Source organism: Vicia villosa, linkage group LG1 (genome assembly GCF_029867415.1).
Source record: "Vicia villosa cultivar HV-30 ecotype Madison, WI linkage group LG1, Vvil1.0, whole genome shotgun sequence".
Taxonomy (NCBI): domain Eukaryota; kingdom Viridiplantae; phylum Streptophyta; class Magnoliopsida; order Fabales; family Fabaceae; genus Vicia; species Vicia villosa.
Window position 1 is genome coordinate 239101553 of NC_081180.1, and position 15192 is coordinate 239116744.

At 30.6% G+C, this 15192-nt stretch overlaps 1 protein-coding gene and 1 long non-coding RNA gene across 2 annotated transcripts; one reads left to right on the forward strand and one right to left on the reverse strand.

The window, feature by feature from the left end:
- Window positions 1–10829: 10829 nt before the first annotated feature.
- LOC131597302 (uncharacterized) lies at window positions 10830–11186 on the forward strand. The gene has a single exon (XM_058870010.1). It carries the CDS (start codon window positions 10830–10832, stop codon window positions 11184–11186), a length of 357 nt encoding a protein of 118 aa, XP_058725993.1.
- A 1201-nt stretch (window positions 11187–12387) lies between these two features.
- LOC131624230 (uncharacterized) lies at window positions 12388–14968 on the reverse strand. Its single transcript, XR_009290541.1, has 4 exons — window positions 14842–14968; window positions 14552–14668; window positions 13718–13897; window positions 12388–12916 (listed from the first exon to the last, which is right to left on the reverse strand). It is a non-coding gene; the product is annotated as an uncharacterized LOC131624230 (long non-coding RNA).
- Window positions 14969–15192: the final 224 nt, after the last annotated feature.

Here is a 15192-nt window from a genome sequence, read left to right on the forward strand (position 1 = left end):
CTTCTTTTGTGTTGGGTTTTGTTTATATATTTACTCGAATCTTATGTATATTTATCGTCCATGGTGTTATATAAAACTTGTTTTACAAATCTGTGTTGATTGTTGTCCTAGATTTTTGCTTTGTGCTATGGATTTAGGTTGCTTTAGAGATAAACTGCTTGAATCCTTATCTAGGATGATTATCGGTTAGTTTCTCAACTCTAGAGATAGCTTTAGAGCTAACATTCACTGTTTGTATCTGTACTTAATGCTTTTGTGTTTAAGCGGCGCGCGAGAGATCGTCGACACGAGAATATAGATGTTCTCGTGACTTTGCGTTAGAGATAACCTTAGTTGTGAGTTAATCTCGTAGGTGCTCCAGAGATGGACACTTATGTGAGAGATACGTGATATCATAGACGAGTATCGTAGGTTGAGTATAACTGGTAGAAAAGTTTAAGTTTGAGACGAGTGAATATATTTGCATTCCTGATAAGTTATTTCTCTTCAAAGAATGTGTTTATTTTTTCCTGTTTATATCTTTATATCTTTTTATCCATTCAAACCAGAGTTTGAAACCATATAAACTGTTGAATGGCATTCCACCATCTCTGTGGACACGATAAATCCCGGATGAATATATCCAAATCTTTTGTTGCTTGCCGCTATGCCTGCTTCAACAGAAGTACATTAAAACAACATGATCTTGGATATTAAACTGGTGGAATGATTTCAAGACAACTACATTAAAACAAAAATTGGGCTAAAACTAAACTAAAAACAAAGTTCAAACATCGAAGTATAAAATCCCAAAAACATTAAAAAAAAAGCATTCTAAATTAAAAACATCTATTCGGCAGGTTCCTTATTTATATGAACAAACTTGGGAAATTTTTGTGGTTAATGCTTGAGTATCAAATTTTTCAAATGTTTTGGACAACACTTCAACATCACTGAACATTCTCTTTCCTTTGCTCAAGGTGGATGGAGTAGTCTCTTCAATATTATTCTGAATATTTTTAAATTAGAAAAAAAAAGTCCATTTACAATTTGTTAAATTTCTAACATATGATAAATTAGAAAAACATATGAATATAGGTTTTAAGTAAATACATTTTCATAAGTTTGATTAAACTCTTCAGCAACAGATTCCTATAAGTTTTTTTTTTGCCTTTAACAGATTCCTATAAGTTATTTATATACTAATTAGCTCCAAGTTGATGTGTAATTCATTATTATTTATAGATAAAGGGAGCAAATAATATAAGACTTGTCTCAACAATACCTTTAACATGTTGTCTTCAACTTCAGTAGGGTTATTATTAACTTGATTAATTTCATCATCATCCTATCATTATATGCATAAGTCAAATTTATAATATCTGTCAACATCATAAAAAATCATATTTGTTAAATTAAGGTGTTTTATCCTATCTTACATTCGTGCCTTGTTTCATTTTGAATTGATCAATCAAATTTTGGTCTATAGTGATTTTCATCACAATATAGCTTTGCCACTTATTTTCAATATTACCATTCGAAACCAAAATCTTGAAAAGCATAGTCTTATCCAACAATGAATTAAAAACAGCAGGCCATGCAGTGACATCATTATCCTATACGTATTGCAAGCATTAGATATCTTTAATCAAAGGAAAAAAGAGAAACTTAAATAGTACATATAGACAAAAATTGAAATTCTGGTATGACAGACTCAGGATGTCATTCACGATGTCAAGACATCTAATCTGTTATTAATGTAGCAGAGGCAGAACAGAAAGATCCCCCAATTTATAATTACCCCTAAGAAGGAGTCAATGAGAATTGGGATCATATATGTTCAGTCAACATAACCAGATTGTAAATTTTAATGGTTCTGTAAAGGAACAGCTAACAATTCTGAACATGATGTTATACACGATGTCATAACATCCACGACTGAACAAACAACATAATGCAAAAGATAAATAACACAGTTAATTGTTAACCCAGTTCGGTCTAACTACCTACTCTAGGGTCTACCAAGCCAGGAAGAACATTTCACTATTAGTAGTACTATTTTATGTAAACAACCTCTGGTTTACCTAGTCACTACCCAATGCAACCTTTATCTCAGATATCCATCCAAGACAAGAGAACCTCTGCTCACTCTCTAGTGATACCTAACTGTTACAATCTTGCAACAGCTATTTACACGATTAACAATGAACAATAACCTGATCTTGCTTCACAGCTTCAATCAAGAACACAATACTCAACTCTTACCTACAGGTTTCGAGTGAGAACAATCACTTCTCTTACCTACAGGTTTCGAGAAGGACATGGCAGCCATCCCACAACCTGGGTGGTCTACCTATAGAAACCCTAATGACTACATCTTTTCTAAACAAGGTTTTCTATATAAAGCTAGGTTACAAAGGTTTCTATTTATAACCTATTCCCAATTGAACTTGGGCTTACAAATTGCAGCACTCCTTGCTGTTACAAATTTGCAGAAATCTTCTGCTACAATCAAGGTCTTTTAATCATAAGTTTCCTAATTTATCTCCTAAATTAGAAACTGCTGAATCTTCAATCTTCTGATCTGATTCTTCCTGAATCTTCAATCTTCTGATCTGATTCTTCAATATTATTTTGACCTTTAAATTTACGCCACATAGGCTTACAAAATATTCCACGAATATCCTGTATCTGTTGAGTATCAAACTGAATCTTCCTTTCAGTTCTGCAGGCGCGATGTCATGATTTGATGTCATGACATTCCATATAACATCTTACTTGTACCTGCTTTGTTCTTTTATATTTGCAAGATTACACATTGTATTATGTTTTGCTGCTATTATGTTTTAATCAAACATAGATGCCAATCAGCCAATAAAAGCACTAACAAAAATGAATGTTTTATACCTCAAATAGGTTTACACGCATATTTAATAATTCTTGTGTAGCCAATCGATCAAAGAGTATAAAAGTCGAAGATCCACTAACATCAACAACGTGAACATGTATCTCATATATTGAAGCATTATTGCTTTAAGAAGATACATAACTAATCACCTGACTCGGTGACTTATTTCTATTCTCCAACCTAACAAAAATAAATTTAACTAAAATATAATTCCAACTATATGTTGACACAAAAAGTAAATAAAAAATACATACTAAAAATAAACTGTAGGCATAATATTGAACTTACTTCTCTTTGTATTCAAGAGATTCCTTTAGACTGCTGTTAATAAAAAAAATTGTACGATTAAAGACATTTGAAATACCACGAATTGCTAAAAAAATATGAATAGAAATTAATCTGTTAGTATGATTTGTAGATAGTATAGCTATAAAAATACAATCTAATTAAAATATGAGTCACTTACATTGGAAAATTTTAGGCTTACACAATTGTAAAATGACTATTACAGACTTATCATAACCATTACCGGTTAAATATTTGTTCATATGTTGAGCATGTTCAGCCCACAAAGTACAATCAATATTATTTCCTCTGCATTGATGATATTATTAAAAAACAGTTTTAGTCAAATAATATATAGTGGTTTATGTATACTATAAACATAATAATTAGATGATAATTCAAAATCTTACTCCAAATCTTTCAAAACAATATCCAACAGTTTTGACTCTAATTCCACTTCTCAATGTTTCTTTCATGTCAATTTTTTTAATCACGTAACCAATCACATCTGACAAAATATGAGCAAATAAAATTGAGTTAAACTTTAAAAGAATAATAGCAAAATTTAAATTTGAAGCAACAAATTTAAAATAAGTTTTAGGGATGGATGGAACATCTCCAATCTTAGTACAACTTGTAGTTTTGATAAAGTTAATCTTGTACTTATGATCTGTCATAATAAATTTAGGATCATGCAATTCAACCAATATATTAGAAATAATATAGCAAGATCCTTCTTCAAGATTTGAGTCAAATTCACCAATTAGTACCGATTTCACCAAAGGTTAGATACTTGAACACTGAAAAACAACACAGGAAGCGGTAAAAATGTAATAATTTGGTAATATAACAAAAAATTAAATAACAGTTGATAGATAATAAACAACAATTGTAACACTCACTTTGTCATCAAGCAAAATCTTGATAAAATTTTTCTATGCGGAATTTGGAGAATATAAAAAAAGTATGGAGGTTGGATATATTTGTACTAATAAAATCATGATATGGTTATATGAATAGGTACAATAGGTGCAGTTAATAAATAAAAATTTTTTAATTTGCATTGGAAGTTGAAAAACGTTGTCTTAAAAATAGAGAAGAAGTTTAATACCCGAAAATAATTGAGAAGAAGTGAAACGTTTGATTCAAAGAATGGAGGAGAAGATAAAGTAGGCAGATTTTGGAGATTTTTGTTCATGGAGCCTTTTGAGTAAAGAGGTGGTGGGTAATTAAAATCCTATTAATACTAATAATTTAATAATTAGTAATAATAATAATAATATTTAATTGAAACTGAATTTATAAAATTTGTTTGGTATAAAAATTTAATAATAATAATATATAAATGTGTCCACTAACATAATGTTTATAAAAAAATATTTTTTTATTTAATAACGTATTTATTTTGAAGATTTATTACATGACAATCATTTTGTAAAAAATACAATGTTCAATCATATTATTAGATGTAAATTATTAGATGTAAATTATTTGACTAATCAATTTTAAAATAAACTAAAAATAAAACAATTTTAAAATATATTCAATATCAACTTAAAATTTTCAAAGCAGTTATTGATTTCTATTAGTTTAAAATGAAATATATTATGTTTCTACTAAAAATTAGTTACAAATATAATAAGTATAATTAAATAATAAATAAATCGATAATTTTATAGTTTTAATTATTCAAATAAAAATTTAAAAGAAAAAAATAATGTGGTTGAGATAAAAAAACCGAATATATAGCAACTTATTCGGTTGAAAATTTCAAACGAATGTTGCACGTAGAGACAAAAAAAATCACAATTTATTATAATAATTCCAAATTAAATCCTATTTATTGGGAAGAAAATGAAATAAATGGTTGAGATAAAAAAAAGAATACATAAAGAGAAACAAATAATGTGGTTGAGATAATAATAATAATAATAATAATAATAATAATAATAATAATAATATTATTATTATTATTATTATTATTATTATTATTATTTATTTGATACTAAATTGATTGATATTTCCATTTATATAATTTATTTGGTATAAAAATTTAATAATAATAATATATATGTATCTACTAACATAACGTTTATAAGTAACGTATTCATTTTGAAGCTTTATTATATCGCAAGGATTTTGTAAAAAATACAATGTTCAATCATATTATTAGATGTAAATTATTTGATTACTTATTTTTAAAATAAATTAAAAATAAAATGATTTTAAAATATATTGAGTATCAACTTAAAATTGTCAAAGCAGATCTTAATTTCTATCGATTTAAAACAAAATATCTTATGTTTTTACTAAAAATTAGATAAAAATATAAGAAGTATAATAAAATAAATTAATAATTCAGATAAAAAAGGAATACATAATGACTCTTTAAAAAAAGAAATAACGTGGTTGAGATAAAATAGGGAATACATAGCAACTTATTCATTCGATTGCTCTTTTCAATAAAAAAAATTAATTGAATTTATGATCTTTCCAATAAATGTTTTGAATGAGCCGGATCATCAATGATAAATAATAAAAATAGTGGTTAGAAATTAGTGAAATAAAATAATTAAAGTTAATTATAGTAAGATTTTTTATTAATAGCAAGTTTTAAAATGACAAGGTTTCTAAGAAGATGATACTTGTCAAACTTGTTAAAGAACTCATCTTACTTTATTATATTGTATGATTAAAGTGGCTATACCCATTAACACAATAAATAAAAGCAAAATGACATACATGTGTCCGTCTATATGCTGGTAAAAGAAAATTGTTACTTCATCCATGATCCATTGTCTCATTATTATATATATATATATATATATATATATATATATATATATATATATATATATATATATATATATATATATATATACTATTAAGAAAAAATTTAATTGAGTTGATTATGAAATATACAGTGATGCGATAAGGAGATGGTAACCTCGCGTGAGGTGAGAAACTATGTATTTTTGAGATATTTTGTGTTTATATTTGAGTGGCTTCTCCTCATGTTATGGATGAGGTATTTATATAGACCAATGAGCCTGTAGTTAGGGTTTCTCAAGAATGACAATTGCGTACCTAGTCATGATAGTGGACCGTTGAATCTCTAGTTCCTAGTGTAGTAGTCAAAATGTACATGTATGCGTGGTATTCCTACAAAGATAGGGGATACTCAAGGGCCTTAGTAGGTTTATAACACTTAGGATGGAATCTGGAAATTGCAAGGGGGTTTTAAAAAAAAAAACTTTACAAGGGGATAAAACCAAATCTTGCTAATATTACAGGAATATTGTATATTTAACCCTATAATGTATAAAATAGTTGGTTACTATGGTGCAAAAATTTGGTTAATGAAAGTTATACCTTGGTTAATGCAGGCCCAAACTTATATTAAAGGGGAAATTAATAAACAAAACTTGGTTAATATAGTGCAGAAAGTTGGTTAATGAAAGTTATACATTGGTTAATGCAAGCCCAAATATATATAAAGAGGACAATTAATAAACGAAAATCGGTTAATATAGTGTAGGAAGTGGGTTAATGAAAGTTATATCTTAGTTAATGCAGGCCTAGACTTATATAGAGGGAAAAATTAATAAATGAAACTTAGTTAATATAGTGCAGGAAGTTGGTTAATGAAAGTTATACCTTGATTAATGCAGGCCCAGACTAATATAAAGGGGGAAATTAATAAACGAAACTTAGTTAATATAGTGCAGGAAGTTGGTTAATGAAAGTTATACATTGGTAATGCAGACCCATACTTATATAAAGGGGAAATTAATAAACAAAACTTGATTAATATAGTGCGATAATTGGGTTAATGGGAGTCTAACTTTGGTCAATGCAGGCCCAACCTTCAAAATAAACAAATTAACTATCACATGCTCAATGTTAACTACAGAACCACAACAAAATGCAGAACTTAACTTTGGTTAATGCATGACCACATCAAAATTTGGTATCTCCCCTAAATGAACTAGAAGAAACTCAAAATTTTAACCACCTAATGAACTATAGCATAATCAAAATACATTGTGCACATAAACAAAATATAATCACAAATTGTCAACATTGTGTAAAATTTTGCACTACAACACATCAAAGTGGGTCAAATTCTACACTACAACACTAATGATTTACAAATTCATTCTACTATTTTTCCATGCTTTGTCCTTGGTTTCTTCTTCATTCTTGTAGCCATGTTGGATGTAGACTTTAGTTGGTTTTTCACAACATTGGCATCATCATTTGGTGGAGTGTTATGTCCAACATCTCCAACATAATTTCCTACTTCATATTTAGTGATAAATTTCACAATCTGTCGATCAACTTGGACATCTTTATTCTCAAATGGAGTGTTAACTCTCTCCTCTTTGAGCATCCTCACTTTACCCTAAAGAAATGTTATCCTCTCTTGGAAATCTCTATTCTCAACCACCATTCTTTGATAATCATGAGGATCCACAAATTGTTGTCCTTGTCCAAACATGGCAGCATTGACTATGTCATATTTTATTTCTTTCTCGGTTGCAACCACTCTTTCAATTATCTAACAAAAAATAAAGTCAAAAAAAGGACAAATGAAAACATATTTTTCTTAATTAAAACACACAAAAAATCCTACCATATTATTGTCAAATGCCTTTTCAATAATTTTCTTCTGCATACCTATAATCGGCTAATTCAATACCCATGGAAAAGTGAACCTAGAAACAGCAGGTGCTTTCCCTAAAGATAAGTGGTTGAATGCCTAAATATATAAAAAAATATAAGATGTAAATTAAAAATTACATGACAGAAGATGGTACTATAAAGTTATATAATTCATATACATGCAATATGGCAGTGCACTCATTTAAATGTCTATGTGACTTGGTTTGTCCTTCTTTCAACACAACTAAAGACTCGCATAAACTAGCAACCACAAAGTTATAAACAACAAGACCCCAACTATATGTATTAAGTGAGTAATATGTAAAGTCTAGAAAAATTAACTAATTTAATCTTGTGTTTTAGAAGTTGTTTGCGAATATTGGAAACGATTACCCCAGCCCCTTTAAATAGACCTAATGTTTCACATTGTTGATCTTCTTCTACTACTAGGCTCTTACCAACAATAGACAATACAATAGCTAAACAAACATCAATGAGAGTAAAGGGAAATATCCTATCCCTAACCTGAAATCCCCTACTACGTGAGTCCCATCTACTTACTACCTCCCATAATAAACCACCCGAGATTGAGAAGTCGTTAAAAATATCCAACGCCCATTTGAATGGGGTGCTTTAGATATGGGCACGTTAAACCGCAGTTAAACTTTCGTTGACACTGCTTAAATAAATCGGGATACAGTCATGCCTCCTTCGTACCTTAAATTTATGGAAAAAATTGATTAATCCCATTTATAAATGCAATGAAACAATCCAACTATAATAACCAAAAAAATAAAGAACTATATCTATTCCTCTTACTTACTTCAGTTTCGGTTAAATTTTTGATGATGTCATAGTTTCAGCAATAAATCAATCAACCTAATAACAAAACAAAACCAAATAACAACATAATTAGTACAAAACAAAAAACCAAATAAAAACCTGATAAAACCCTAACCTTTAACCTTATTCCTCTTTCAATGTCTCTTTTTCAACAATTGTTATCTCAAGTACTATTCATAAAACCCTAACCCTTAACCTTATTTGAGCCCTAACACAATACTTAAGATTCTTCTTTTTCTTTTGGGTTAAATATGTTTTTAGCCCCTATAAAATTACCCAAAATGGCTTTTAGTCCCTATAAAAAAATATTGACTTTTAGTCCCTATAAAATTACTTTTGCACTCAGTTTTAGTCCTTGTAGAGGGACCAAAAATAAGTGTAAAAGTAAATTTATAGGGACTAAAAGTCAATATATTTTTTATAGGGACTAAAAGCCAAAATTGAGATATTTATAGGGACCAAAAACATATTAACCATTTTCTTATTTGTATAAATTCAACCACTTATCTTTAGGGGAGATATTTATAGGGACTAAAAGTAAATGCTAAGATGATTTATGAACACACAAAAAAAAGTTGGAGAAAGTGAGACAATTGGGGGAGAGTGAAAGAAGAGATCACAGTAAATGTGAGAGAATGAATTGTAGTAGATGTGAGAGAGGCATGAAAACTTGGGGATGTAACCTAATCCCCTCCCTATTTACCAAGTTGCCCTTAACTATTTTCGAAAATGACATAAAAATCGATATGTGAAAAAAAGGAATACGGTGTAGTGTAAACTTTCGATGCAAGCATATATATATATATATATATATATATATATATATATATAAAACACTGACGAATTTTGTATTTAAATTTTATTTTAAGAACTCAACATATGTTTTATAAAAGAAATTAGATAAACCAAATTTGAACATAAAAATATACTATAGATATAAATGACGAAGCGTCATAATATATGAAGTGCATATACTAGTTAGAATACAATCCATGAATGATAGAATAAAAGTCCCCGGCAGAAACTCGCGCAGGAGAGCTGCCTCAAGGAGAAAATATCAGACCATTCATAGTAAGTCACAAGAACCCGTCATTTAGTACTAAAATACTCCTACAATCCATGTACTCTCCTCACTAACTAAGATGATCGAAACCTAACGACAATCAAAATACTCACCCGCCCCAGCTCCGTACTATCCACTACAAGTGCTCGTCAAGGTGTGATCAGAGTCATCCTCATCATATATGCTCTCATAATCATGCTTAGAGGGATCATAAGTTTCGTCGTCCTTTGCTTCATCTAAGTCTAGCTCCAACGACGACACGCGTGTCGGAGTAATGTGAAGGAGCTCATCTACGGGAAAGATGTCACGAGTGAACATCGAGGGTAGTCCTAATGACATATATAAATCCAAGGGAGGTATGGATATATCATGAAAGAACGGCTTCCCTCCCACGGTTGGGGCGTATAGGGGTCCAGGTAGGACTACAGGAGAGATTGACAATCTGAAACGCTCAATCACTCTCGAAAGGAAGCTAGAGATGATCAAAGAGGTTGGGATCTAGAAGGTGATCGCTCTGCATGAGAAAGGGGTCTTCAGATCCATGCCCATGATAGCAGTGGTCTTTAGTACGTTCCCGATGAACGTGAGTTGTCCTAGGGTTGGGCCAAACCCCTAGGACGTGTTGGTCCACTTATCAGGGAAAGTGAAGTTCATCGTCTTCAACGGTGGCGGCTCCTTGTGTCCCGAAAGCGTCATGATCTATTAGCATATTCGCCCACACATCCACTAAAGGGTCATCAATTCGAAAATAACAAATATACAAGAGCGGAGCAACAAACATAAACAAAAGATACATTATACATGGCTAGAGATTTCATTTTAAAACATGTAAATAATTATTTACAATAATAATCCATAAAGCATAATTCAGACTCATTTCTAATGCAATGTCTATATGTCAATGCATAGTGATATCGCTTCAAGATATAGCGCCACTCATGAACCACAAAAATCACAAAGTAGAAGATTAATGTGGATGGTACTCGTGATAATAATGGTATAGCGGGGTGTGGAGGGATCTTACGTGATGACCGCGAGTTTTGGTTAGGTGGCTTTGCCAAAAGTATTGGAAATTGTAGTACCTTGATGGCTGGGTTATGGGGTATTTACACTGGATTAGAAATGGTTATTGATCTTGGATACCATAATCTTGAGGTTGAGACTGACTCGAAACAAGCAGCAAACTGTATTCTTAAAGGAAGCTATACGAATATGGTGGTGGGAAACTTAGTGTGGAGTATTATTGAGTTGATGAACTCATTTGATCGAGTGAAGATCCAACATATCTACAGAGAGGCGAATAACTGTGCTAACATTCTTGCAATGGAGGGTAAAAAGTTGATTGGTGAGAGCAAGTTCTTTTCTGAGGCGTCTATTTGGATGCGGAATTCTTTGAAGAAGGATCAAAATTCTGTTTGTGTTTCTAGGGTTATTCCCTTGTAGTTTTCTTTTGTTTCTTGGGCCTCGACCCTCCTCATTACCAAAAAAAAAAATCACAAAGTTGATTTATTATCCTTTACATTAAAAAATGAGAAGTAAAATTTAATGAACAATTTTAAGAGTCCAAAATTTTTACCTTAGTTAACCAAAGAATGGAGTGATTTCTTTTAGAGAGAATGTGAGTTTCTATTTGTTTTTCTTCTTTTTCTATCTACCCAGTAGATTTAGTTCACCCATCGATTAGTGTTTCAACAGCGATGAAAGGGTTGAGCGATTGAAGGATTGATGGTTTGTGAGAAGAAATCTCGAGCGATTGAGTTTCAGCACCGTGGTTGTGGACGAAAAAGGTTCCTCCGACAGCGGCGGCGAAACTCCGATTTGCCGCAAAATACTTGGTTCCATGGCAAAGAGATAGGAAGCCGACTCGATTGGGGGTTAACGGAGGAATGACGGGGAATTTCGTTACCGATCATGGCCATTGATGACTACGAAGGTAAGTAATAACACTCCGACGATGAGATAATCGACGTTAACAGAGAATATTGATTTGAATAGTGTATTTTGTGAGGTTGCAATGAAGTTGTGAAATGAAATGTGGTAGATTAGGGTTCCAAAATTTGTACATTCTAATCGCAGGGAATAATGAGAATAAGGAAGAAGAAGAACTTTTGTTTTGCTTTGTGCGTGCCAAGTTTTAGGATTGAGGGATGGAAGTGTGAAGAGAAATGTGAGAGTTGAGGGGATGAAAAATCTGAAGCGATTGAAGTTGTTTATTTTTAGGGTTAAATATGTTTTTAGTCCCTATAAAATTACCCAAAATGGCTTTTAGTCCCTATAAAAAAAATATTGACTTTTAGTCCCTATAAAATTACTTTTGCACTTAGTTTTAGTCCCTGTAGAGGGACCAAAAGTGAGTGCAAAAGTGATTTTATAGGGACTAAAAATCAATATATTTTTTATAGGGACTAAAAGCCAAAATTGAGATATTTATAAGGACCAAAAACATATTTAACCCTTATTTTTATTTTGTTTATTTTTTAATTATTATTATAAAGTGAAATTTAGGTCATGTATTTCCAAGACAAGTTACCAACGCTTTTTTTCTACTATTGGTATATGGAAATTTTTTTGTAGTGATTGTAAGGTCCAAATTGAATTTTATTCCAAATTATGCTCACATGCTGATAATTGAATTTGTTATTTTATATACAAATTGAATTTTATTCCATAATGAAGAAGTTCAGGTGAGCCATCATTGCTCAGAGCACCTTTGAATGAGCTGCACGTGAGAATAAGAGAGAGAACATAAATATTATACCAAACACTAAACACTTTATTATAAATATTTCTAATGGGCCTAATACACAATGAAAAATAATATAAATAATAAAAACATTAAAATATACTGGTGCGTATTATAATCTTTCTGCCACAAATGTTTATTAATAATGGTAAAATATCTCAAATTGCTGCCTTACAATTCGGACACTTATGGACAGTTATGCATGCCCGCACGACAAACTATAAATTGTTTGTCCATTCTCAAACTCGTAGACACAAATTGTGCACCGAGCTTCAACGTGTTGAAGTGGCACATTTGAGTCAAATTGACTCGGTAAGTCTCTCTCGGATTATCCGAGCAGAGGCTTGTCGATGTTGACGAAGCTTCCAAAACAAAAATACTATAACAATGCCACATCCTATCGTAACTCCCTCCAAAGTCTTAAAATCAACTGCAAAAGAAAATGAGAAATATAAATAATTGAACTACATCTGCAAAAGAAAATGAGAAGCATAAATAATTGAAGTACTAGTGTACTAGTATTAGTATACATACAAATATGAGAAGCATAAATAATTGAAGTACTAATATACAAACAAATATATCTATTTGATATCTTTGCAACTTAAGGGAAGAATTTGAAAATAAATTTTATATACACCTAAAAAGAAACCTACCACAAACTATTTCCCATAAAAATCCCACGTTGCAAATCTCCAGTTTGACTAGGACTTTAGCAAGCAGACTATATACTATCGGATAAAAACTTTTACGTACAACAAGTTTAGACAACAGCAGACCAAGGATTTAAAAAAAAACTTGAGTATATATATTTAGTCTAACAGAACTAATTCAAACAGAAATAAAGAGGTTAAAAATGACTCTAGATCTTTAGCCTCACAAGATCTTTAAGATAGTTAAATGCAACTTCAAAATGACTATATAACTTTGTACCTACTGGATCATCTTCATAAAAAAACTACCACTATATAACTCTTCAAAACTAGTTATTTTTGATCATGACCAGTAACATCACAAATTATAGGCTGTCTTTCATCTTCACGAAGTCCAAAAAAACTTCAATTAAATACAAATTATTAGAGTGTGAAAAAGAAGTCGGATGATGAATTTTTTTGAAGCTTTTTAAGAAAAAACAGATGAGTATGAGTAAGATGAATAACACATAATGGCACAGCAAATGTGCATAAAGATATGATGAATTTTCTAACCAAATAAAGTATGCGTATATTACCTCCTGCCATTAGAGTGGAAGAAAGAAATCGGATAGTTGATTCTTTGAGTGTGCACTGAATGAGGATGAGGAAAGGACCGTTTTTGGTTTTGAAGTATGAGTAAGATGAATATTGTTTATGATGATAATTCATGAATCATCTTCTCTTTATATAATGTGTTTTCAGGATATTCCTATTCCCTGCAGTTGGTAAAGGACGAAGTCACACTGATAAACTTTTTCAGTCCATTTGATTGAGATCAAACGGTGCACATTTAAAATCAGTATTCTTATTCAAACTTGTATTAAACGTGATGAATTTGATGACATTTCTATTTTGTCTCAATATCTAATTAACAACTGTTTTTTCTTTCATATAGGAGAGAAAACTATTTTTCTAAGCGACTATTTTTTTAGTTACTAGCCTTCTCATTAGTTTCTATTTTCAACTAATTGCTAACTCAGTAATTATTACAATAAATCTTTTATCATGAATATCTTTTATCACTCAGTCCATATCTTCTTCGGATAATATTTTTGTATCGCATTAGTGTAGTTTTTTTCAATCGTGTTACAGTGATACAAATAAAAATGTCAAAAATAATTTTTTTTTGTTAAGAAATTTTTTTCTTTGACTATTCTATATATATTATAAAAAAATATCGACTTAGAAAAATAAAATTTAATTATGGTTTTTTTATTACTCTATCAAATAATTTTGTGATTCAAAAATTAAAATTTTGTAACGAAAGAGGCTGTTTTAAAATTTTAGGAGGATGAACTATCACTTATTAGAGACTGAAAATTATTTTAGACCAAAATATTAGAAAATAATAAAGTAATTTGTTAGAATACCTTAACGCATGTTTAATCAAGGAAATCACAGTTGATATAATACCAACCGACAACCATGGGTCGAAATAATCACTTGGCATCTTAATACTTTCTACACCTCCAAAACTTAGAACCTCTCTGAAAAATGGAAAAATAATCACATGTTAGAGAATGAGTCAATACTAAAAAAGAATATGAGTCTTTACGAAGTAAAAAAAATAAATATTAACTTAATATAAAGAAATTTGGACTCCATTTCAAAAGCAAGAAAATTGATAAAGTTGATGGAAAAAATGCACCATACTACTTACACTATTATCAACTATAAGGTGATCGATTATAGAAAAGCAATAGGGAGAGATTAGATATGAGATTGTGAAGAAGAAGTGAAGCTACATGAGATGAAAGATAGTGGATATATTTATTGTTATTGTGTTTTCTTCGGTTACTCACTTAGTCTATTTAAGATGTGGTTGGATTGGACACAAGTGGTAGGTGATAGTGTATTTACTTTGGCAAGTGGTTGGTGCTAGTTGGATTTGAGTGATGGGATCTCTCAGTCTCAGGTCCTTTATGGTTCCCTTTCCCTCTTCATGCACATGGACACTTAATATATATGTGTTGATATTAGAGTTGTTAAAATGGGCTACCCGATCCTAAAC

What these genes read in the sequence shown, in the direction of transcription:
- LOC131597302 (XM_058870010.1), top strand. Translation starts at nt 10,830, where the DNA reads ATGGCTGGGTTATGGGGTATTTACACTGGATTAGAAATGGTTATTGAT.